The 26,940-nt window shown below is 40.8% G+C and overlaps 1 protein-coding gene across 2 annotated transcripts in view; it reads left to right on the top strand.

The window, feature by feature from the left end:
• The first annotated feature begins 1,043 nt into the window (after positions 1 to 1,043).
• The window catches only part of CDKL2 (cyclin dependent kinase like 2), a 54,037-nt gene continuing 28,140 nt past the window's right edge, over positions 1,044 to 26,940 (top strand). Inside the window, exons 1-5 of one of the 2 annotated variants that reach the window (XM_028848065.2) lie at positions 1,044 to 1,523; positions 5,974 to 6,170; positions 18,764 to 18,958; positions 24,475 to 24,653; positions 26,209 to 26,321. In XM_028848065.2, coding sequence (XP_028703898.1) covers positions 6,003 to 6,170; positions 18,764 to 18,958; positions 24,475 to 24,653; positions 26,209 to 26,321 — 655 coding nt within the window. In that variant the 5' untranslated portion in view covers positions 1,044 to 1,523; positions 5,974 to 6,002. 2 annotated transcript variants of the gene reach the window in all.

Genomic DNA, 26,940 nt, shown 5'->3' on the forward strand with positions numbered 1-26,940 from the left:
AAACTCACAAAAGACTATAAAAAGAATGTCTATTTCTTAATGTACAAGAAAGAATCAATACCTTAACATTAATTATTAATACCTTAATATTGACTAGGGTATATGGTAGACATTTGTCTGCTATCCAGAACACTCTATTCCCTAAATCAAAGTAGTTTAGAGACCAAAATGATCACGAAACGTTTAGTTATCATGATTGAAAGTAAAATATTACTGGCCTTATGGCCTCCTCGCTGCCTCAGATCCCCTGAAAATGGGGAAGGCTCTGTTCCTGTGTGATTTAAGCCTGTGCATGATTCTGACCTACCAGTCTTGCTCAGTCATGGATTGAGCTGCATTTTTACATTTAAGGCAAGTTTTATGGCAAGCCCTAACTCCACCCCATTTGGCTGCCATACGCGGATGTTGTGCGTGTCCTCCAGATCCCCAGCCATCCCAGCACTTTCCCATTCCACTCATTCCCTCTCTTCCCCTTCCTCCATCTCAAAGTGTTTTCCCTCACTTTCAATGGCCAGACTGGCCTCCCCAAGGGCCCTCCTAACATCAGGTCTGTCATCACCTACCTTCTTCCACTTGCCTCGCCTACTAATCATCACCTCCTAGACTATCACCGTCATCTCCTACCTGGCTCACACTGGCCCCACCGCCCAGAACGGAAAGGAAGCTTGGAATCGCTGTCAGGCCGCGCCTTCGCGACTCAGGGGGCCTGGGCCCTCCCCTGCCCAGCGGCGTGGCTGTGAGGGAAACCGTATCGCATTTTGCATAGTCTTCGCAGTCCTACATAACCGCCACCTTTACCCTTCGCGTGGGCATCACAATCGCCTCCTTCCCCTGGCGAAGGCAGAAACGCGCCTCCTGACGAGAACCAAGGCGTGTGGGGACGCAGGGCCTCTGCGTGTCAGGGAGCAGAACCTGGGCCGAGCCCTAGGTGAAGGGGCGGGGTGGTTGGCCCTGAACCAATCATGGCTCGTGACGACACGGCTCGGCCAATCAGAACAAGGGAGGCCTGGGGCACTCGGGGCGGTGAGGAACCGCCCCCTTCCAGCTCCGCGGCCAACGCCTTCGCCCAGAGGTAGTTGGAGCCGTGCAGGTTCCCAGACTCCAGGTACTGGGCGCCTTACGAGCTGGGAGGTGCTGCCTCTCACCCAGCTAATTGCTCTCTAGCCCTTGGCCTACAAAGGCGTTGATGCCTGCCGTGAACGCATTCTGACCTGTGCTGTATCTCTCTCCCAAGACTTTGTGCCTATGGTTGGGGACAGAGTGAGGTCGTTGCCTTGACGACGACAGCATGCGGCCGGAGGTCCTCCTAAGTGTGAGCTTGCGGCGGACGGAGGCCCACCTGCCTCCCTGCCTGCTTCGCCCTGGACTCGTGACTGCGTCCGCAGAAGAAATCACAACAGCGCTGGAATTGCTAGTTTGCTAGGCAGCATCTTTTGGACCTGCGAGCGATATGCATTTCACCTCAAATTTGTTTCCAAGTTGAAAACCTTTGGGTCTTTCTATGCGAACGGATTGAAGAAACGGTAAGTATAAGTACTTTTTAAAGCTTCTATTATCTCGTTCTTTGACCTATAAAAGATTTCAATCTGTCTTTTCTTTTTCTTTTTCTTTTTCTTTTTTTGAAACGGAGTTTCGCTCTTGTTGCCCAGGCTGGAGTGCAATGGCTTAGTCTCGGCTCACCGCAACCTCTGCCTTCTGGATTCAAGCGATTCTCCTGCCTCAGCCTCCCAAGTAGCTGGGATTACAGGCATCACCACCACGCCTGGCTAATTTTGTATTTTTAGTAGAGACAGGGTTTCTCCATGTTGGTGAGGCTGGTCTCGAACTCCCGACCTCAGGTGATCCGCTCACCTCGGCCTCCCAAAGTGCTGGGATTACAGGCGTAAGACTTCGCTCCCGCCTTTCAATCTGTCTTAAACAAAATAAAAAATTAGCATTCTCCAAATATTTTATCCAAATTGTTGGTATTAGAACCATCCAGGTTTCTTTGCCCATTGGCCAGGTTTCTTTTTCGTTTGTATTACCTTTCCATTCAAGAGTAGAAGGCATGAGAAGTTATAGTTTATGAGTAACAGTTTCAGGAAACAAGAGGCTTTGTAGGCTGTGATACGTTTAAAGTATTTGTGGACAGTGCCACTTGAAAAAGCAGGTGTGTTCAATGTGGTGTGTCCAGATGTGCAATTGGTTGGCAGAATAAACTTGAAGCAGTCAACTTGCATTAATGTTAGCTTGTGATATGCTTCAGAACACCTCAGGCATGCTTAAAGTCGGTTTTTTTTTTCACTTTATGCTTCAAATATTTAGGACACCATTTACAAAATGTTTTAAAATGATCTAGGTTATAGATTCAAGCTATTTTTGTCACTGATATGATAAACCTAAAGCCTAGTCCTTAATAAAACATACTCTCTTAATGGAAGAGAACAAAAATTAAGAAGGGATAGAATTATATGGATAATTTTTTTCAAATACAAATATTTTATTAAAAAATAGTTAATGGAAGGCCGGGCGCGGTGGCTCACGCCTGTAATCCCAGCACTTTGGGAGGCCGAGGCGGGTGGATCACGAGGTCAGGAGTTCAAGACCAGCCTGGCCAAGATGGTGAAACCCCGTCTCTACTAAAAATACAAAAAATATTAGCCGGGCATGGTGGCACGCGCCTGTAATCCCAGCTACTCCGGAGGCTGAGACAGAGAAATGCTTAAACCTGGAGGGGCAGAGGTTGCAGTGAGCCAAGACTGTGCCACTGCACTCCAGCCTGGGCGACAGAGCGAGACTCCGTCTCAAAAAAAAAAAAAAAAGTTATTGGAAGTGAGATGGAAGGTAAATTGTCAAATGCCTGGAAAGTTAGTGTCTGGGACACTGCTCTGTAAAAGGTTTGTAGTAGAATCTACTCTGAAAACCGGTATTAAAATAATTTAAGTTCATGTTCTTTGGTATTGTTTTCATTTCCTACCCCTCAAGATCAATCTTCTGGTTCTCCACTTATATCTACATTAAAAATATGTATATTATAAAATCTCAAACTATTATATGTCAGGTGTGGAAAACGTATTGTATACATTGGATTAGCATAGTTTGCTAGAACAAAGAGAATATTTGTTTTGTCTTTACATCCCTGTTCCAATAGAGAAACGGGAAAAACAGTTCACAATCTGAGTAAATTAATTTTAGATTGCGGTAAGTATACAATTAATACATTAGGCAAGAATTTTTTCTCTTTCCAAAATTTAATAAATGAACATTTTTATATTGTCAGGTGAAAAAAAATCAACTGTGAATGTCATTAGATATATAATTATTAAAAGACTGTTTTTTTCTCCTGAAACTTTTGGAACCACATTGGGATTCAGAGCAGCATTTTTTATTCTTATTGGAGTTATAGTTTAATAGCTTATATATACCATGGCAATGAAACCTTATAAGTTAAAATCTATCTGTATTTGGATTGAAATAATTTTTTTCTCTACCAACATTTTGTCTAATGATTGCTGGACCTTCATCAATCATTAGTAAAACAAGAAAGATTCTCTTAGAATTGGCCTTTATTCAGAAAATGTCATATAATATGAGTAAAACATTTCAAGGCCGGGCGCGGTGGCTCACACCTGTAATCCCAGCACTTTGGGAGGCCGAGGTGGGCGGATCACGAGGTCAGGAGATCGAGACCATCCTGGCTAACACGGTGAAACCCCGTCTCTACTAAAAAAATACAAAAAATTAGCCGGGCGTGGTGGCGGGCGCCTGTGGTCCCAGCCTCGGGAGGCTGAGGCAGGAGAATGACGTGAACCTGGGGGTCGGAGGTTGCAGTGAGCGGAGATCCCGACACTGCACTCCAGCCTGGGCGACAGAGCAAGACTACGTTTAAAAAAAAAAAAAAAGGCCGGGCGCGGTGGCTCAAGCCTGTAATCCCAGTACTTTGGGAGGCCGAGGCGGGTGGATCACGAAGTCAGGAGATCGAGACCATCCTGGCTAACATGGTGAAACCCCGTCTCTACTAAAAATACAAAAAACTAGCCGGGCGTGGTGGCGGGCGCCTGTAGTCCCAGCTACTCGGAGGCTGAGGCAGGAGAATGGCGTGAACCCGGGAGGCGGAGCTTGCAGTGAGCCGAGATCACGCCACTGCACTCCAGCCTGGGTGACACAGCGAGACTCCGTCTCAAAAAAAAAAAAAAAAAAAAAAAAAAAATTTCGAACACAAATTCAAATTATGAAGTAATTGATTATTCAACTATCAAATTATGAAGTTAATGATTAGTGAGTAATCATTAACAGGATTTTTGAAATACTTTCACGGTATTTGGTACTACTACTATTTAATTTAATTTAATTTTAAAAATCTGCTTATACACCGATGTCATTACTCTTATTTTCTAAGTTCAATGTAGTAACAGCAACATGGCGAAATCCCGTCTCTACTAAAAGTACAAAAATTAGCTGAGTGTGGTAGCGGGGCCTGTAATCCCAGCTACTGGGGAGGCAGAAGCAGGGAATCGGTTGAACCCGGGAGGCAGAGGTTGCAGTAAACCGAGATCACGCCAGTGCACGAGACTCTATTTCAAAAAAAAAAAAAAAAAGAAAAGAAAAGAAAAATATTTTCTGAAAGATGCTCTGCATTAATTTGTTATGTGATCAACTATTTTTTTTCCAATTAAGTGGAAGGTGCGTAAGTATTGCCAACATGGATCTAAATCCAGTGTAACAAAAAAGTTGATCTTCATTAAAACAAAATTCAGGCTGGGCTCTGTGGCTCACGCCTGTAATCCCAGCACTTTGGGAGGCCAAGGTGGGTGGATCGCTTGAGGTCAGGAGTTCGAGACCAGCCTGGGCAACATGGCAAAACCCGGTCTCTATGAAAATACAAAACTTAACCGGGTGTAGTGGCTAACGCCTGTAATCCCTGCTACTCAGAGGCTGAGGCAGGAGAATTACTTGAACCCAGGAGGTGGAGGTTGCAGTGAGCCTAAATTGCACCACTGCACTCCAGCCTGGGCAACAGAGCAGGACTCCGTCTCAAAAACAAACAAATAAACAAACAAAACCCCCACCAAATTCAGTTATGCATCTTTGAGTGAAAAGGAATTGTGCTGTTTTTTTTTTTTGAGACAGAGTCTCACTCTGTCGCCCAGGCTGGAGTGCAGTAGAGTGATCTTGCCTCACTGCAACCTCTACCTCCTGGGCTCAAGGGATTCTCCTGCCTCAGCCTCCCAAGTAGCTGGGATTATAGGCGTGCAGTACCATGCCTGGCTAATTTTTGTATTTTAGTAGAGACAGGGGTTCACCATGTTGGCCAGGCTGGTCTCGAACTCCTGACCTCAGGTGATCTGCCCGCCTCGGCCTTCTAAAGTGCTGGGATTACAGGCGTGAGCCACTGCACCTGGCCTGTGCATTTTGTTTATTTGTTTTGTTTTGTTTTGTTTTTGAGACAGATTCTCTCTCCATTGCTCAGGCTGGTGTGCAGTGCCATCACAGTTCGCTGCAGCCTCAACCTCCTGGGCTCAAGCAATTCTTCTGCCTCAGCCTCCCAAGTAACTGGGACCACAGGCATATACCACCACACCCAGCTAATTTAAAAATGTTTTTTGTAGAGAGAGAATCTTGCTATGTTGCCCAGGCTGGAATTGTGCTTTTTAAAGTGAGTTGTAATTGTTATGTATGATAGCTCAAGTATTGCTTCATTATAATTAAAAATATATGGAATTTCATTAACATGACATTTAGTAATTTAAAGTTAATGGCTTCAATTCCATTTGCCTTGTCTATTATGAAATGTGTGTGACCATTTTGAAAACATAGATTAATGTGTGTGACCATTTTGAAAACGTAGTTTACATATAGAAACACTAGGAAATTGTGAATTAATACAGGACAGCCATGTAATATGGAAGACAAGCAGGGAAGAATTAATTTGCTGGGAAGGTGGAGGAAATTAACATACTCAATGTTGTTAATTCTGTGTTTTGGTTTTCACAGCAAAAAGTGTCTACTGACTTTAAGTTAAAATGGAAAAATATGAAAACCTGGGATTGGTTGGAGAAGGGAGTTATGGAATGGTGGTGAAGTGTAGGAATAAAGATACTGGAAGAATTGTGGCCATAAAGAAGTTCTTAGAAAGTGACGATGACAAAATGGTTAAAAAGATTGCAATGCGAGAAATCAAGTTACTAAAGGTGAGTAAATGCATATATTGAATCGAAAAAATATGAGTAGAAGTTCCTTTTTTGGCAATAAGAAGAAATACAATGATTAGATATGCAAATTCATTTATCTCGTGAATGTAAACCTGATTTTAAAAGTGCTTATTCCTTCTCTCTGTGTCTTTCTGTGTATTTATCAATCATCTATCTATGGTCTGTGTTAGCAGTCCCAAAGACCACCCCCAGATTTGATGACTTGTTAGTAGGAATATCATTAATTTTTGTTCTTTATTATTTCATTTCTTCTACTTATTTGTATGGGTTTATTTTGCAGCTCCTTTTCCTAATTTGTTGAGATAGATGCTTCTCTAATTTCCAGCCTTTTTTCCCCTCAAATATGCATTTAAGGAATACATTTTCCTGTAGGAACAGCTTGGTATGTATCCTGGAAATTTTGATTGCTAACAATAGTTTCTCATTTCCGTTATATTTTTCTTAATCCCTGAGTTATTTAAAAGTATATTTCTGAATTTCCAAACATGGACATTTTCTAGGTTATTTCCTGGTTATTTATTTGTGACAGAACTGCCCTATGATCCGAGTATACACCATATAAGAATTTATTTCTTTGATTCTTGATGTTTGCTTTTTGGTTCAGAATATAGTCAACTAAAAAAAACCCTCTTGTTCTTGAAAAGTATTTCATATATGTTCATTAGTTCATGTTAAATTGTGTTGTTCAAATCTTCCAAATTCTTATTTATTTTTCTTATATGCTTGTTTTATCCAACACTGAGAATATGTTAAAATCTTCCTTTGTGATTATTGATTTTTCTGCTTTTCATTGTAGTTCAGTTAATGTTTATTTTTTAAAACAGAAACAGTATTATTAGTGTGTTATATTTAGAATTATTTTATCTTGCTGTTGAGTTAAATCTTTTGTCATTATGCAATAACCCTTTTTATTATAGTAATATTTTGTTTCGATGTTTTTATTTTTTTTGAGACGGAGTCTTACTCTGTTACCAGGCTGGAGTGCAATGGCGCTATCTCAGTTCATTACAACTTCCGCCTCCCAGGTTCAAGTGATTCCCCTGCCTCAGCCTCCTGAGTAGCTGGGACTACAGGTGTGCATCACCATGCCTAGCTTCTTTTTTTTTTTTTTTTTTTTTTTTGTATTTTAGTAGAGACAGGGTTTCACCATGTTGACTGGGATGGGCTTGTACTCCTGACCTCATGATCTACCCGCCTCAGCCTCCCAAAGTGCTGGGATTACAGGCATGAGCCACCATACCCGGCTGTTTCGTTTTGTTTTTTTGAGACAGGGTCTTACTCTGTCCTCCAGGCTGGAGTGCAATAGCATCATCATGGCTCACTGCAGCCTTGAACTCCTGTGCTCAAGCAATCCTACACCTGTCTCCCAAGTAGCGGGGATTGCAGGTGTGTGCTGCTATGCCTGGCTAATTTTTTTATTTTTAGTAGAGATAAGGTCTCACTATATTGCTCAGGCTGGTCTCAAACTCCTGAGCTAAAGTAATCCTCCTACCTCGGCCTTTCAATGTTGGGATTATAGGTGTGAGCCACCACACCTGGCCAGTATTTTGTTTTAAGATCTAATTTATTTGAAATTAATGAGTACATACATTAGTTTAATTTTTGTTAGTGTTTCCATAGTAAATCTTTTCCATATTTTTACTTCTAATTTTTCTGAATGCTTTTTTTTGTTTGTTTCTTTTGAGATGGAGTTTCACACTTGTTGCCTAGGCTGGAGTGCAGTGGCGCGATCTTGGCTTACTGCAACCTCTGCCTCCTGGGTTCAAGCGATTCTCCTGCCTCAACCTCCTAAGTAGCTGGTATTATAGGCACCCCCCACCATGCCTGGCTAATTTTTGTATTTTTAGTTGAGATGGGGTTTCACCATGTTGGCCAGGCTGGTCTCAAACTCCTGACCTCAGGTGATCCGCCTGCCTCAGCCTTCCAAAGTGCTGAGATTACAGGTGTGAGTCACCACGCCTGGCCCCCTAATTTTTCTGAATTTTTGTTTAGATGTATCTCTTGTGAAAACTGTATAGTTACATTTTGCTTTTTTCCTGTTTGACAATATTTGCCTTTTAGTTGGAGCATTTATTCCATTTACTTGTAATATAATATCTGATGTATTTTGAATATATATATCTACCACCTTAATATGTGCTATTTGTATTACCAATTCTCTATGTCTTTTACTTTTGTTACTTTGGATTGATTATATTTATCATTCCTAATTATCTAATACTTGTTCTTGATCTTAATAATGGTGTTTGACACAGTCAAATCTTATGACTTTTCCCTTATGGCTATCAGTTGTCCCAGAAACATTTATTGAAAATACCATCTTTTTCTCCACTGTTCTGAATATTCCTTTTGCCACATGTTCTCCTATATAGGTAAGATTTTATTCTGTCCCATTGGTCTATTTGTTTAAGCTTGCACCAGTAGCCCACAATCATGTTTATTCTAGTTAGTAGGTTTTTTTTTTTTTTTTTTGAGACGGAGTCTCGCTCTGTCACCTAGGCTGGAGTGCAGTGGCCGGATCTCGGCTCACTGCAAGCTCCACCTCCTGGGTTCACGCCATTCTCCTGCCTCAGCCTCCCGAGTAACTGGGACTACAGGCGCCCACCACCTCGCCCGGCTAGTTTTTTTTTGTATTTTTTAGTAGAGACGGGGTTTCACCGTGTTAGCCAGGATGGTCTCGATCTCCTGACCTCGTGATCCGCCCGTCTCGGCCTCCCAAAGTGCTGGGATTACAGGCTTGAGCCACCGCGCCCGGCGTTTTTTTTTTTTTTTTGAGACAGGGTCTTGCTCTATCACCTAGGCTGCAGTGCAGTGGCATGATCTTGACTCACTGCTATCTCTGCCTCACAGGCTCAAGTGATTCTCCCACTTCAGCCCTCTGAGTAGCTGGGCCTACAGGCGTGTGCCACCATGGTTGGCTAATTTTTGTATTTTTTTGGGTAAAGATAGGGTTTTGCCATGTTGCCCATGCTAGTCTTGAGCTGCTTGGCTCAAGCAATCCACCCTCCTCAGCCTTCCAAAGTGCTGGGATTACAGGTATGAGCCACTGCACCTGGCCTAGTTTGTAAGTTTTTGTATCTGGTAGAATAAATCCCTTCTGTTTTGTCCTTCTTCTATAAGACTATCTTCCCTATTTTTGTCTGTTTGCATTTCCATATACAAATTATAAATTTTAGAATCAATTTACCAATGTTCATAAAAACTCTAGGAATTTAATTGAATTTATGTAGATCAATTTGTGGAGAATTGATGTGTTTACAATATTGCATCCAGTTCATGAACATTGTATAACCCTTTTGTTTCTTGGTCTTCTTGTCTTTTTTTTTTTTTGAGATGGAGTCTTGCTCTGTCACCCAGGCTCGAGTGTAGTAGTATGATCTCATCTCACTGCAACCTTTACCCACTGGGTTCAAGCAATTCTCCTGCCTCAGCCTCCTGAATAGCTGGGATTACAGGTGCCCACTGCCACACCTGGCTAATTTTTGTATTTTAGTAGAGGCAGGGTTTCACCATGTTGGCCAGGCTGCTCTCAAACTCCTGACCTTGTGATCCACCCACTTCGACCTCCCAAAATGTTGGGATTACAGGCATGAGCCACCAGGCCTGGCCAGTCTTCTTGTCTTAACATATACTTTGTCATTAGTATGTTTGCACTTTTGATCATTATTTATATGATATATACTTTTTAATCCTTTCTCCTGTTAACCTTCTGTGTCTTTAGATGTAAAGCATATCTCTTATAAGCAGATACAGTTGTTTCTTTTGTTTTATTCAGTTTGATAGTCTTTGTATTTTACTTGGAGTGTTTAGTCTATTTATATTTAATATAAAACTTACATATTTGGATTTATACTTATCTTCCTAGTTGCCTTCCATATTTCTAGGTTTTTTTCTTTTTAAACATTATTTTGTTAAACATTATTTTGCTAGTATTTTAGAAATTATTCTAGATATTGTAATATACGAACCTGACTTACTGATACTCAAACAGGTACTTTTACAGTGCAAAAATCTTAGCAATTTTAACTTCAGTTACCCCCTCCTTTCTCCCCTCCACCCATCAGATATATGTGTTATTGCTACTATGTAATATTGTTAAATTCTATATATAGTTAAATCCCTTTTAAAATTGTTCACAGTCAGCAGTTATTAAGATATACCTAATATTACCCTTTCTATTACTCTTTAATCTTTCCTGCATTTCTGAGTTTCCATCTGGGTTCATTTTCCTTATGCTTAAAGCACTTCCTTTATTTTCTTTAAAGCAAATCTGATGATAAGAAGTTCTATTCATTTTTGTTAGTATATATTCTACTTTGTGTTTAAAAGACTGTTTCAAGCTAGTTGTGGTAGCATGGGCCTATAGTCTTTGCTATTCAGAGGGCTGAGGTGGAAGGATCACTGGAGCCCAGGAGTTTGAGACTGTGGTGTGCTATGATCATGTCTGTGAATAACCACTGCACTCCAGCCTGGGCACGGTAGTGAGATCTCATTGCTTAAGAAAAAAAAGAAAAAAAGGCTATTTTCTCAGGATGTAGCATTCAGCGTTGTCAGTTAATTACATTCAGTATGTTCAAGATAGAATTCTACTATTCTGCTGGCTCCCATTGCTTGTATTGAAAAATCAGACATCAGTCTTATTGTGTTCTTCAATAACCATTTTCTTCTAGATAATTTTAAGGTTTTATTTTTGTTTTTCAGGAGTTTACAATAATATGCCTAGGTATGGGTTTTTTTTTTTTTTTTTTTTTTTTTTTTTTTTTTTTTTTGAGACGGAGTCTCGCTCTGCCGCCCAGGCTGGAGTGCAGTGGCCAGATCTCGGCTCACTGCAAGCTCTGCCTCCCGGGTTCACGCCATTCTCCTGCCTCAGCCTCCTGAGTAGCTGGGACTACAGGCGCCCGCCACCTCGCCCGGCTAGTTTTTTGTATTTTTTTAGTAGAGACGGGGTTTCACCATGTCAGCCAGGATGGTCTCGATCTCCTGACCTCGTGATCCGCCCGTCTCGGCCTCCCAAAGTGCTGGGATTACAGGCTTGAGCCACCGCGCCCGGCCTTTTTTTTTTTTTTTTTTTGGTCTGTTAATTTTATGGCTCTTGCTTCTATCAAATAATGTAATTTGTTATTTTTAAAAACGCTCAGGCTGGGCGTGGTGGCTCATGCCTGTAATCTCAGCACTTTGGGAGGTCAAGGTGGGTGGATCACTTGTCAGGAGTTCGAGACCAGCCTGGCCAACGTGGTGAAACCCTTTCCCTACTAAAAATACAGCTGGGCGTGGTGGTGTGCGCCTGTAGTCCCAGCTACTCAGGAGGCTGAGGCAGGAGAATCTCTTGAACCTGGGAGGCAGAGGTTGAAGTGAACCAAGATCGTGCCACTGCACTCTGCCTGGGCAACAGAGTAAGACTCCATCTCAAATAAATAAATAAATAAATAAACAAATAAATAAATAAATGCTCAGCTATAATTGTTGCTTCACATACTGCCACTGTCCCATTCTTTCTCTCTTCTCCATTTAAGAATTCAGCTTCATATACTAAGCTTCATATCAGCTACTACTGATAGCTTGAGGAGTTTTAGGGCTAACCCAAATGAAAAGATTTCACCAGCACTGAACTCCTTCTTTTCACTTTCATGGGCCCTGAACGTCAGTCACTGCTACCTTAGGCCTGCAACATGGTGAAAAGTGCTACTGATCCTCTTAGTCTTCCCTCTAAAGTGGCATATGTTTCTTGGGTTAAACAAAATTTGGCCTTAATTGCCTGGCTAACCTTTCTGGGTTTCTGTCTTCCTAGCCCAGGTATTTTTTACTATATTATCTTTTTCATTCTTCCAAGTAGTTGTGTTATACATTTTGTCCAGCTTTTCTACTTGTATTCAGTTGGAGAATTGTTACAAATTACCTAGTCTACTGTTACTGTCAACAAAAGTAATTATACTTTTCCATCCTAGAAATTTTATTTGGGTCCATATCTGTTATGTTACTTTTTATGGTTTTAAGTTCCCTCCGTTTTTTGAGGTTGGCTTTCTTTTTTAAAGAGTCCATATCTGATAACTACAATATCTGAAGTCATTCTGTATCTGTTTCAATTGCTGATATTTTCTGGTATATCTTACTTATGGTGTCTTATTTCATTGTATGCCTGCATATCTTCAATTTTGTGCTGAATCTTATCTTTGAAATACTATTATCTTTGTTGTTGTTGTTATTATTATTATTATTATTATTATTATTATTATTATTTTTGAGACAGAGTCTTGCTCTGTCGCCCAGGCTGGAGTGCAGTGGCTGGATCTCAGCTCACTGCAAGCTCTGCCGCCCGGGTTTACGCCATTCTCCTGCCTCAGCCTCCTGAGTAGCTGGGACTACAGGCGCCCGCCACCACACCCGGCTAGTTTTTTGTATTTTTTAGTAGAGACGGGGTTTCACCATGTTAGCCAGGATGGTCTCGATCTCCTGACCTCGTGATCTGCCCGTCTCGGCCTCCCAAAGTGCTGGGATTACAGGCTTGAGCCACCACGTCCGGCCTGTTATTATTTTTTAGATAGGATCTTGCTCTGTCACCCAGATTGGAGTGCAGTGGTACAATTATGGCTCACTTCAGCCTCAATCTTCCAGACTCAAGCAGTCCTCCTGCCTCGGCCTCCCAAGTAGCTTTGGAGCTTGGACTACAGGCATGTGCCACCATGCCCAGCTAATTTTTTTTATTTTTTGTGGAGACAGGGTCTCAGTATGTTACCCAGACTAGTCTCAAACCACTAAGCTCAAGCAATTTTTCCACCTCAACCTTCCCAAATGCTAGAATCATAGGTGGGAGCCACCTGTCCTGAAAGATTTTTTAAAAATAATTTGAGGCTAAGGTAAAATTATTTTTCTCCAGAGACAATTTTTATTTCATTCTTCCATGTTTGTGAGCACTGTGCCAGTAAACAATTTATTGTCTCTCAACTCCAAATCACTCCTTTTTTTACCTGCTTTGTGATATTAGAGCTGGACTCTGTAAACATTTCTCTTTTTTTGCCAGCTGATTTGATTTTAGATTTTGTCAACAGATAGGGGGCATGGAAAGACACTGTCGGTCCTTAGCAAGAGGAAGAGGCTTTTCTTCCAGCTTCTAGTGTGCTTTTTTTTTTTTAAATACAGCTGTGAGCCCATCACCATGTGGGAGGTCTGTTAGCTCACTTCAGCATCTTTCAAGGACCAGTTCTGGCCTACTTGGCACATTCTGGTGAGTTACTCTACCAACTGCTGGCTACTCTACAAACCATCTCTGGCCTGTGTGCTCTGGTGAATTTTTTCACTATTGGTAATCTTTACATTTTTGTGGCTGCTGGGCCATTTCCAAAGAGGACTAAATGTCTGGTGGTTATTGGGGGCTCTTTTAGATTTTTAGTTCCATCTTGTGCACTATGCACTTTCCTTCAGCCCTAAAAATAGGGCTTCATGTATTTGCTACTTTAAACATATCCCTTACAGTCTTCTTTTACCCCCTTTAGTTATTAACTACCCTTTGTAATGAACAAGTATTTACATTAAAATTTTCCCAGTTCTGATTTCTGTCTGATACAAGCACACTGCCAGCCCAGAACCTCCTTAGTAAGTTCAAAGTTCTTGCTTACAGTCTCTTTTTATCTTGTGTTTCTCATTATCCTTTAGAATTGAATATTGTTTTTGAAATTTTATTTGTAGAAATATTTTGAGGCTAAGATTTCCTTTATCCAGAGGCAATATTCATTTGCTTCTGACAGGTACATGGAGATGCTCCCAGTCCAGTATGTGAATCCAGATTCAAGGCTTTTAGTTCCTTGAATGTGTTGTTAAGTCTAGCGATGCCTCGTTTATTTCTGCTCATTTTCACTCTGGAGGATGTAGTTTTTTGGGTCCTAGCTTTAATTGGAGGCGGTTTCTCAGCTATCCCACCTTTAGAAGGCTTTTGGACTTTGACTTTTCCCTTTTAGCCCTGTGGAGCCACAAAAATCAAAGCTCATTTCTACATTTGTTACTTCATGTCAAAATTAGCTTTGAGTCCTGAGGTTAACTCTCTGGATTCTCCTGTTCTCAATTTTAGCCCAGTAATCCTCACTGTCGTTTTAGCCTTTTATATGTTGAAGAAGATTTTTTGAAAATCAATCCAACTTTTAAAGAGTTTTCAATGGCTGGTTGCAGTGGCTCACGTCTGTAATCCCAGCACTTTGGGAGGCCAAGGCGGGTGGATCACCTAAGGTCGGGAGTTCGAGACCAGCCTGACCAACAGGGAGAAACCCTGTCTCTACCGAAAATACAAAATTAGCCGGCATGGTGGCGCATGTCTGTAATCCCAGCTACTCGGGAGGCTGAGGCGGGGGAATCACTTGAACCTGGCAGGCGGAGGAGGTTGCGGTGAGCCGAGATCGCATCATTGCACTCCAGCCTGGGCAATAAGAGCAAAACTCCATCTCAAAGAAAAAAAAAAAAAAGAATTTTCAACTGGAGGGCTGGTCTGAGTTATTCAGTCTGCCATTACGAAAGAAGGTAACCATCTGCCATTAAAAAGACAAGCACAAAGACAGAGAACCTGTGGAGCTGATAGTCTGTGCTTTTTTTTTTTTTTTGAGACAGAGTCTTGCTCTGTTGCGCAGGCTGGAGTGCAGTGGCACGATCTTGGCTCACTGCTACCTCTACCTCCCGGGTTCAAGCGATTCTCATGCCTCAGCCTCCTGAGTAGCTGGGACTATAGGCACCCGCCACCATGCCTGGCTAATTTTTGTATTTTTAGTAGAGACAGGGATTCACCATTTTGGCAAGGCTGATCTCGAACTCCTGATCTCGTGATCCGTCCGCCTCGGCATCCCAAAGTGCTGGGGTTACAGGCATGAGCCACCACGCCCAGCGGATAGTCTGTGCTTTAATTATGATTGCAGGGTTGGAGATAGTGTGGAAATCTTTGCAAGAAGGACTTGACATAGAGTAGAGAGAAATTATCTGGTGCTATAGTGTGAATTTTTTATAGAGTAAAAAGTTTTAGTGTAATGTTTTCTTCTATTAGAAATGTGCCAAAACAGCCCAATGGAACAACTGACATTCTAGTATCATTTAGATGTCTTAATTTGATAAAATAGAATTTGCCAGAATTTATAGTTCCATTAGGATATGAAATTTGTGGGTTTGGGGCATTTTTTGTCAGTTTCTTTGTTTAGTTTTTTGGTTTTTTTGAGAAGATGTTTTAATCATGCCTCATAAGTTATTGCTGTGTGACCTTGGACAAGTTCCTTAACCTCTGCGTGAGTTAGTTGCTTCAGCTATAAAGCAGGATAATAATTGTACCTATTTTATAAGGCTTTTGTGCTTAGAATAGTACCTGCAACATAGTAAGCATTGTGTATTAGTTATTATTATGTATAATATCGTATTCTTTTATAACTTTCATTTTTTTCTTAGCAACACTTCTTTTACATTGTAAAATGTCTGTTTTTAAGGGAAGGCAGGGGCCGGGCGCGGTGGCTCAAGCCTGTAATCCCAGCACTTTGGGAGGCCGAGATGGGCGGATCACGAGGTCAGGAGATCGAGACCATCCTGGCTAACACGGTGAAACCCCGTCTCTACTAAAAAATACAAAAAACTAGCCGGGCGCGGTGGCGGGCGCCTGTAGTCCCAGCTACTCAGGAGGCTGAGGCAGGGGAATGGCGTGAACCCGGGAGGCGGAGCTTGCAGTGAGCTGAGATCTGGCCACTGCACTCCAGCCTGGGCGGCAGAGCGAGACTCCGTCTCAAAAAAAAAAAAAAAAAGGGAAGGCAGGGTAGAAGTTTTTTTTTTTAACTTTTAAGTTCAGGGGTACATGTGCAGGATGTATGGATTTGTTACATAGGTAAACATGTGTCATGGGAGTTTGTTGTACAGATTATTTCATCACCTAGATATTCAGCCTGGTATCCATTAGGCTAATGATTAGGTGATGATGGTACCTAGTTTTTTAATTTGTTGAGCACACAATTCTTGATGACTTGGAGCTCTTTCCAAATGGACTAGACTACCAAGTAGTTCAAAAGTATTTGTTTCAGATTATTAATAATGGAATTGGATTTTGTCACAGTCACAATGTAAGTCTTGGGTTTAAAGAATTGTCAGTCATTGACTATCCAGATTTTTCCTGGTCCTTTCCCTTCTCCCACCCTTTGCCCTCCGGTAGGCCCCAGTGTGTGTTGTTCCCCTCTATGTGCCCTCATCATTTGGCTCCCACTTATAAGTGACAACATGTGGTATTTGGTTTTCTGTTCCTGTTAGTTTGCTGAGGATAATGGCTTCCAACTCCATCCATGTCCCTGCAAAGGACATGACCTCATTCTTTTTTATGGCTGCATAATATTCCATGATGTATATGTATAACTCTTTTAAAAATATTTTTCTATATGATCTCTGAATTCCTTTTTTTTTTTTTTTTTTTTTTGAGATGGAGTCTTACTCTGTCACCCAGGCTGGAGTGCAGTGGTGCGATCTCGGCTCACTGCAACCTCCGCTTCCTGGGTTCAAGTGATTCACCTGCCTCAACCTCCTTAGAAGCTGTGATTACTTCATTGATATCACTTCATTACTTCATGGTGGTAGACAGGCATGCCACCACGCCTAATTTTTTTGTATTTTTGGTAGAGATGGGGTTTTGCCATGTTGGCCAGGCTGGTCTTGAACTCCTGACCTCAGGTGATCCACCTGCCTCAGCCTCCCAAAGTGCTGGGATTACAGCCATGAGCCACTGTGCCTGGCCCCTGAATTCCTTATATTATGTTTATATTTATATTGGATGTGTTTCCTTGGTAACCTTTTTTTATTTTTTAATTTTTTAAGAGACAGAGTCTCACTCTGTCACCCAGGCTGGAATGCAGTGGCATGATCATAGCTTATTGCAGCCTCCAATTCCTGGCCTCAAGCTATTGATTACAGGCATGAGCTACCATGCCTAGCTGTATTGCTTACCTTAATAACTATAGTGTTAAATAACATAGTTACTTCTTTGTAAAGTAATTATTATATTTCTAGTTCCTTTTCTCTCCCACTCACCTACCATCTGATTTCAGAAAATATCTTATTTACTTTAGTGTTTTGTTTTTTCATTTTCTTTCAAGATAAGGTCTTGCTGTATTGCTCAGGCTGAAGTGCAGTGGCATGATCATAGCTCACCACACTCATTGCAGCCTCCAACTCCTGAGTTCAAGTGATTCTCCCACATTAGCCTCCCGAGTAGCTGGGACTAGAGGTGTGCCCAACCATACCAGCCTAAGTTTTAAAGTTTTTTGTAAAGATGGGGTCTCGCTATGCACAGGCTGGTCTCAAATTCCTGGCCTCAAGCGATTCTCTTGCTTTGTCCTCCCAAGTCACTGGGATTACAGGTGCGAGCCACTGCACCTGGTGTATATATACACTTTTATCTTGTTTACATCTTCTATATCATTTGTGCATTGTTGCATTTAAAATGTTCACTTTCTATTTTGTAACCATGATGCCCACATTTGTATAAGATTTAGTCCTGCCTTAAATAGATTCAATGCTCATGTTGTCTTTTATCTGAATGACAATTTGGTTGAGTATAACGTTCCTGGATTATACTTGGATTTTCTTGAGGATTTTGAGAGCTGTATTCTGTATTCCATTGATTTCTTTCCCTTTAAAGGTGGCAACATTTTTTTCTGGTGAGTGTTAATCTACCATTTGTGTTTCTTTCTCCCTTCTTCCTCATTTCTTACATCTTTGAATAGATCCTTGATTGGTTCCTTTTAGATTGTTTCTTATAATAAAGTCTGAGTCTTTGGAGGACTATTTGTAGGAGGTTCTGGGGAAAGGCCATGACTTTGTTCCAGGCTAGCAGGAATTTACCATAATTCACAATGGTGTTCCTTATCACATATGCCTGAGTGTGGGATTTAATTATATTAGGTTTAATTTCTCTAAAACTTGCAGTTGCAGGTTTGTTCGTAACGAATTGTTTTGCCTTCTACTCTGCCTCACTGAGAGACTATTTCCAGCAAATGTGTTTCTGTGTGATTCCTTATCCAGCCCTTCCCCACTGCTGTTTCTTGGTGCCATTCAGTTCTAGGGATGTTTTCACTGCTGTCTATGAGCCTTATTTCCATTATACATACATACATATATATATAGTTTTCCATTATATTAAAGGAGGACTTTTTTGTCTTTTCAGGGTACGTCACTGGCTTCAGAGAACTCTTACGCTGCCAGTTTTGTAGCCACAGATGATCTTTTGGTGTCTTCCTATACTTCTGTTTGACCTTTATTACATTTAGTAGTCCCATCTCATTTATTATGAGTAGGAGGTCATAGATTCCTGTTAGTTTAATCAAAGATGGAGTTACACTTCTTTTTCTTATTAGCTTGATTTTGTTCTCTGAGAGGAGAAAGGAGCAATATAGTCTCTCAATTGTAGTTTAAAAACCAGAATATGCTTTTACAATTTATACTGTATATGCATTTTATTTATGTTTTTATTATGCTGAGATCTATTTTAAATAATTAATTGCTAATAATTTGATCTTAGTTTATATAAACTATTTTGCATTTTAAAATAACAGCTATTTTGCATTTTTTAATAACAGCAACTGAGGCATGAAAACTTGGTGAATCTCTTGGAAGTGTGTAAGAAAAAAAAACGATGGTACCTAGTCTTTGAATTTGTTGACCACACAATTCTTGACGACTTGGAGCTCTTTCCAAATGGACTAGACTACCAAGTAGTTCAAAAGTATTTGTTTCAGATTATTAATGGAATTGGATTTTGTCACAGTCACAATGTAAGTATTGGGTTTAAATAATTTGCTTTATCACATATTTATTCATTAATTAATCCTTTAATCTGTCTTATTGATTTATGCATTTGAAAATAAGTTTCAGAAAGTCAGTATACTTTAACACTAAATACTTCATCTGTGCATCTTATTAATTGGAGTTAAATATTTGTTTTCTGGGTTTTTTTTGTTTGTTTGTTTTGTTTTTTTCCGAGATGGAGTCTTGCTCTTTTGCCCAGGCTGTAGCTCAGTGGCAAGATCTCAGCTCACTGCAACTTCTGCCCCCCAGGTTCAAGTGATTCTCCTGCCTCAGCCTCTCAAGTAGCTGGGATTACAGGCATGTACCACCACGCCCGGCTAATTTTTGTATTCTTAGTAGAGATGGGGTTTCACAATGTTGTCCAGGCTGGTCTCAAAACTCCCAACCTCAGGTGATCCACCTGCCTTGGCCTCCTAAAGTGCTGGAATTACAGGCATGAGCCACTGTGCCTGTCCCTGTTTTCTGTTCTTTTTTAAGGTAATATTTACTAAGTGAAATGCACAAATTTTAAGTGATGAATCTTGAGAAATGTATAGACCCAAGGATCTGTGTGTTTGTTAGTTTGTGTTCTCTTGCCTAATTACAAAGTGTGAATATATGAAAATTTCTATCCTTACCCTGTAGTCTATCACAATAATTTTATATACTTTGAGTATCATATAAAAGCACCTCCAAGAAGAATGACACCTATAAAGTATAAATGAATAGCTCAACACATAGATTTTGCCAGTTTTACAAAATATTTTAAATGACATTTTTTTGTGTGGTTATAAAAGTAATAAATATTAATGGTAGAAAAACTTAAAACTAAAGATAATTATAAAAGAAAGAAAAAATCATTTTACGTACCTGCCACCTAAATTGATTTTCGGTTATTAGTATTATTCACTGTCTTTAATTTTTTAACTGTCTTTTATTGTGTAGTTTCGTTATGTTATTCAGTTATAGTGTGAAGTCTACATATATAAAAAAATTGCTTAGTAGAGGCAGATACCTAGTTTCCACTGGAAAACACACTGCCCTTTTTTAGGAGGCCTTCCATCGTGGCCTCCTGGCAACTTTGGAATGATACAGGCTCAGAAAATCTATTCTGAGAAACCTAATTTTGAGACTATCTGTCTCTTAGGGCAGACTCACATTGACCAAACTCAGGAGACTGAATGCCAGTTTAGTAAATTGCAAAGAGAGATAATTGTTACAGGGGTGAAATATATAAAGTAGAATAACAATAATGTTGAATTTGCAAGAAATCAGATCAGCATGAGGTGTTAGTGAATTAAATACTTAATGTATCAGTTTAAAAGATACTGATTCATCCTTCTTCATAAAAATGATGATATCTTCCCAATGGGCCTGTAATATTTGGAGTTAGGTGGCTGAATGCCCTACATTCATCTCTGTACTAAGGATAGGCTTGCCAGTGGAACCAGTAAGCAAAAAGAACCATTGTCTCTCTCACGTTAGAAGCGCATTTGAATGTGTCCTGCCTCCATTGCTTCTGTGTCCCTTTATTTTTATACTTTCATGATGAATCAACCCACGTTTAACATAACACATTCTACCTTTAGATGTACAGATACATCCAGGCAGTTTAGAGTCAAGTACTGCTGGCATGGGTGCCATTCCGTGTTTAAGGGAAGAGATTTTAGGCCGGGCATGGTGGCTCATGCCTGTAATCCTAGCACTTTGTGGGGCCGAGGTGGTCTGATCCCTTAAGGTCAGGAGTTTGAAACCAGCCTGGTCAACATGGTGAAATCCCCATCTCTACTAAAAATACAGAAAAATTAGCTGGGCATGGTGGCAGGCACCTGTAATCCCAGCTACTTGGGAGGCTGAGGCAGGAGAATTGCTTGGACCCAGGAAGCAGAGGTTGCAGTGAGCTGAGATCGTGCCACTGCCTTCCAGCTTGGGCAATACAGCGCGACTCTGTCTCAAAAAAAAAAAAAAGGAGATTGTAAAATCCAGTGTTTCTCCAGGCGTGATGGCTCACGCCTGTAATTCCAGCAATTTGGAAGGCTGAGGCAGGCGGATCACCTGAGGCAGGAGTTTGAGACCAGCCTGGCCAAGATGGAGAAACCCCATCCCTACTAAAAATACAAAATTAGCTGGGTGTGGTGGGACATGCCTGTAATCCCAGCTACTCGGAAGGCTGAGGCAGGAGAATCGCTTGAACCTGGGAGGCAGAGGTTGTGGTAAGCTGAGGTTGTGCCATTGCACTCCAGCCTGGGCAACAAGAGCAAAACTCCATCTCAAAAAAAAAAAAAAAAAAAATTCCAGTGGTTCCCTGCTAAGCTTCAGAGCATTTACATATCTCTTTAAACTATAGAAAATGTGAATTTTTATGGGTAAACTGATCTCACTCTAATTTATAAACACTTGTCTCAAGGGAACATTAGTGTTATTAAATGTTGCCTGGCAGTCATATTACTTTTTTTCTAGTCCATTTACTCTTTTTTTTTTTTTGAGACAGAGTCTCACTCTGTCACCCATGCTGGAGTGACACGATCTTGGCTCACTGCAACCTCTGCCTCCTGGGTTCAAGCGGTTCTCCTGCCTCAGCCTCTCAAGTAGCTGGGATTACAGGTGTGCACCACCACACCTGGCTAAGTTTTGTATTTTTAGTAGAGATGGGGTTTCGCCATGTTGGCCAGGCTGGTCTTGAACTTCTGGCCTCAAGTGATCGGCTCACCTCGGCCTCCCAAAGTGCTGGCATTACAGGCATGAGCCACTGTGCTCAGCCTCCATTTACTCTTAAACTCTTCGTAGCACCTATCCTTAGGGTTATTGTGAGAATAAAATAAGTTAAAACATGAGAAACATTTAGAATAGTGCCTGACACATAAGTATTCAAGTGTTAGCTATTATTACCATTATTATTGAAGGTATATTTTAAGGTTTTGTTTTCTGGGCAGTTAACATTTCTCTTCTTAATGCAGACAGATAATAATGGTAGGGGCTGGAATAAATAAACACACAAATATATACATACATACATACATATGTAAACACATATACATACACATAAGGATGAGATACTTGACTTTAAGAAAATGAAAACATTTATTCTCAAATATATTACTCATTTTTAAATGTATCTATATATGTGAACACTTGAATTTTTAAAAATATAAATATTATTTTAATCCTTTTATGAGCCAGACTGAATAACATATTTAAAACCAAATTTAAGGTTTCTGTCAATTCAAGTTTGACCCAAATAGTACAGAACATTATAAGGTTTGTAGAACCCTAAACGCCTTTTTTACTGAAATTACTAGGTATCATAATTTATTTAGGTTATACCTAGTATTAAAGACCCATATCAGAGCCTACTCTTTTCATAGTACTTTTTCTGGCCACCCCAGTCTGCAATGATGGATTTTAGGAAAAATTCAACTCATATCATCTTGGTTATACTTAGAATCTATTGTTGTTACCGTAAGTTATAAGGTATTAGAGTTGGGAAGAAACATGGTGATCATGCACTTTAGCCCCCTCATTTGTGGGCTGAGAAGATAGAAAGATTGAGTTGTCTATGGCTGTACTGAAAACCAGGGACTAGACCCAGGTCTCCCAACTCCCAGTTTAGCTCTTTCTTTTTTTCTTTTTTTTTTTTTTTTTTTTTGAGATGGAGTCTCACTCTGTTGCCTAGGATGGAGTGCAGTGGCATGATCTCGGCTCACTGCAAGCTCCGCCTCCCAGGTTCACGCCATTCTCCCTGCCTCAGCTTCCTGAGTAGCTGGGACTACAGGCACCCACCACCACGCCAGGCTAATTTTTTGTATTTTTAGTAGAGACGGGGTTTCACTGTGTTAGCCAAGATGGTCTCGATCTCCTGACCTCATGATCCACCCACCTTGGTCTCCCAAAGTGCTGGGATTACAAGTGTGAGTCACCGTGCCTGGACCGTTTAGCTTTCTCTATCACAGCACAGATGGTCTGAGACTGGACCTGTGTCCTCATCACTGATATCTAGGGTAATAAAAGTTGGTAGCCTGTACAACATGCTCAGCAATGGCAGATTGCCATTTAGAATGCTGGTCTTCTGAAAGAGTTTAAAACAAATCTATCTTTTGTAGTTTTCAAAATACGATTTGCTTATGTTAGAGAATTAGGCCTAATAATGTCTTTTGCGTAGCTGTAGATTTTTAAATATATATATATTTTTTCAGATGGTGGCTCTGTCACCCAGGCTGGAGTGCAATGGCGCAATCTCGGCTTACTGCAACCTTCTCCCTCCCAGGTTCAAGCGATTCTCCTGCCTGAGCCTCCAAAGTATCTGGGATTACAGGTGCCTGCCACCGCGCCTGGCTAATTTTTGTATTTTGACTAGAGACGAAGTTTCACCATGTTGGCCAGGCTGGTCTCAAACTCCTGACCTCAAGTGATCTGCCTGCCTTGGCCTCCCAAAGTGTTGGGATTACAGGCGTGAGCCACTGCGCCCGGCCTATTGATTTTTGATTTATTGTATTTCTAAGCTGCATTTCCTCTTTCCCATTCCTCTGAGCACCAACCTAGTTTAGGCCTTTGTCACCTCATACTGGTACCACTGCTCTTCTTCCTGCCTCTCATCTTTCTCTCTGATTTAGCTCATTTATGGCCAACATCAATTTTAAATACCACATTGTCTGTCACTTCCATGGGTTCCCAGGGTCTTGCCACACTTCCTAGTATGTCAGCTGAGATATTCCTCCTCCACTTCACACAACCTGTACTCTAGAAAAAAACGTTTTCTGGCCAGGCACAGTGGCTCACGCCTGTAATCTCAGCACTTTGGGAGGCCGAGGCAGGTGGATCACCTGAGGTCAGGAGTTTGAGACCATCCTGGCCCAACATGGTGAAACCCCGTCTCTACTAAAAGTACAAAAATTAGCTGGGCATGGTGGCAGGAGCCTGTAATCCCAGCTACTCGAGAGGCTGAGACAGAAGAATCGCTTGAACCCAGGAGGCGGAGGTTGCAGTGAGCCGAAATCGCGCCTTTGTACTCCAGCCTGGGCAACAAGAGCAAGACTCTGTCTTTAAAAAAAAAAAGTTTTCCCACAATCTCTTATCTATCCCCATTTACATTCTTGCTCTCTTTGTTACATTCGCTTGGGTTGCCCTTCTTTTTCTTTATTTATCTAGGTCATACTTAGTGTTAAAGACCTATGTTAGAGCCCAACCCCTGCATAAAAATTATCCCTGACTGCCCCAGCTTCAATGATAGCCTTACTCTCTTAGTCTGAGGAGTCATTAACTGAACAGTTGATTTAGTAATTTGAAAAAATATATTTTATCCAATATTTTTGATTGTTTAAATAAAATTTCAAGTATAAATGTTCTTTCTTGCCCAACTAGGTCCTAGGTTGTTTAGGGCTAGGAGCAACTTTCTATGCTTTTGTTTGTATTCTTTAGAGGGACAAGATACAATGCCCTGCACAGAGCAGGTGCCCCAAAATAATTAATTTTATTTAACATCTGTCACACTCTGCTTCTTGTCTAGATCATACACAGAGATATAAAGCCAGAGAATATATTAGTCTCCCAGTCTGGCGTTGTCAAGCTATGCGATTTTGGATTTGCGCGAACATTGGCAGCTCCTGGGGAGGTTTATACTGATTATGTGGCAACCCGATGGTACAGAGCTCCAGAACTATTGGTTGGTGACGTCAAGTATGGCAAGTAAGACAGCAGTAAAGGGGAGGAGTAGATTTTTACTCTTGCTTCTTGCTACAGTGGAATATGTTTATGATATAATAAATGATCTCTCTAATACTGAAAGTAAGGCTTGAGTTTCAGGGGCTGTATAAAGTGATTTGTAATCATTTTTGGTGCTTCCCCTTTAAACATTCCTGTGAAACAAGTATACTTGTTTTAGAGATGGGGAAATTAAGTGGTCCATTTTATACAGTGGATTGTAAATAGATACATTTATCACTTGTAAATAGAGGTGAACATTGATTGGTTAAATGTGACATTGTTGGAATAGGGAAGATGGAGTAAGCAAGGGTGGAGGCAGAAATATAACTAAGTAAAATGTTTTTAAAACATAAATTGTCTTCACAAGGGAATTCTTCAAAGAAGAAAGGATTGTAGCTTTTACTGCTTTTGATTGAAATCTTTCTAAAATATTTTCTACAATTTCTGTTTTCAGAGCAGACTACACATTATTTATTATTTTCTTGATTACTGAGTTCTTATTTTGCTACCATGTTATAATTTTTGTGCCATTTTATAATTCAGCAATAACCTTAAGCATTTTAAGGTAGTTGTTCCTATATCAAATGATGCTTGCGTATTCTTTGAGTTCTTGTAACTGATTTTTAAGATCGTTTCAAATTTTTTATACCTAGGCTGGGCGTGGTGGCTCATGCCTTTAATCCCAGCACTTTGGGAGGCCCAGGTGGGCGGATCATGAGGTCAGGAGTTCAAGACCAGCCTGACCAACATGGTAACACCCCGTCTCTACTAAAAATACAAAAATTAGTCAGGCATGGTGGCATGCACCCGTAATCCCAGCTACTCGGGAGTCTGGGGCAGGAGAATCGCTTGAACCTGGGAGGTGGAGGTTGCAGTGAGCTGAGATTGCACCACTGCACTCCAGCCTGGGTGACAGAGTGAGATTCTGTCTCAAAAAAAAAAAAAAAAAAAAAAATTATCCCTATCAGCCTTCAGTTCTCTTCATTGTTACTGTATTTATCCTTAGCAGCCACCTCCTCTTTCTGGTATACTGTTTTCAGTGTACCATGGCATAGCATGGATTGGTCAAGCTTGCTAGAGTTATGTGTAAACAAAGAATGAATAGGCCCTAAATGGAGCCTGAGAGTCTTATTTCCAGAATAAAGTATACATAATAACTGTTTTGGCTTTTCAGAAGGCATTTCCTTTTTATGTCACATGATTGAAGTTTCTGGAAAGCTCACTTATGCAAAATTGGGAGTTAGAACTTTAATAGGGAAATATCTTTTCATGGGTAATTTAAGACTTACTGTAGGTTGAGTATTCCTTATCCTAAATGCTTGGGACCAGAAGTGTTGCAGATTTCAGATTTTTTTTTTTTTTTTGGATTTTGGGATATTTGCATTATACCATTGGAGCATGCCAAATCTGAGAATCTGAAATCTGAAATGCTCTCCTTGGCGTTTCCTTTGAGCATCACCTCAGTGCTCAAAAAGTTTTGGGTTTTGGAGCATATTAGGATGCCAGATTTTACACCACATTGCTTTTTTTTTTTCAGGGCTGTTGATGTGTGGGCCATTGGTTGTCTGGTAACTGAAATGTTCATGGGGGAACCCCTATTTCCTGGAGATTCTGATATTGATCAGCTATATCATATTATGATGTGTTTAGGTAAGGTTACACATCTGTGTTTTAAATTTTAGAGATTTTTCTGCATATTCATTTGTGCATGTGTGTTTGTGATTTTTTAAGCTGTTGCATTAAAGATTATATATGTTTTAAGTGAAGGTAGGGAGCATATAGGAAAACTGTGTGTGTGTGTGTGTGTGTGTGTGTGTTTTGAGATGGAGTTTCGCTGTCCTTGCCCAGGCTGGAGTGCAGTGGTGCAATCTCGGCTCACTGCAACCTCCGCCTCCCGGGTTCAAGTGATTCTCCTGCCTCAGCCTCCCGAGTAGCTGGGATTACAGGCGTGCACCACCATGCCTGGCTAATTTTATATTTTTAGTAGAGATGGGGCTTCTCTGCGTTGGTCAGTCTGGACTCGAACTCCTGACATCAGGTGATCTGCCCACCTTGGCCTCCCAAAGTGCTGGGATTACAGGCATGAGCCACCATGCCTGGCCCTGATGCATGTTCTTAATCACACTACCTCCCCTTTCACCTCAACAAAGAGGAAAAGAGCAGAAGTTGTGCATTTCTCTGCACTTTTACATACAGTTAATTACATGTAGAGAGGACGCAATGATCATTTATTATTCTTGAGTCAGTAAGCATTTGGTGTAATATAACT

This window comes from Macaca mulatta, chromosome 5 (genome assembly GCF_049350105.2).
Source record: "Macaca mulatta isolate MMU2019108-1 chromosome 5, T2T-MMU8v2.0, whole genome shotgun sequence".
In the NCBI taxonomy this organism is placed as follows: Eukaryota; Metazoa; Chordata; class Mammalia; order Primates; family Cercopithecidae; genus Macaca; species Macaca mulatta.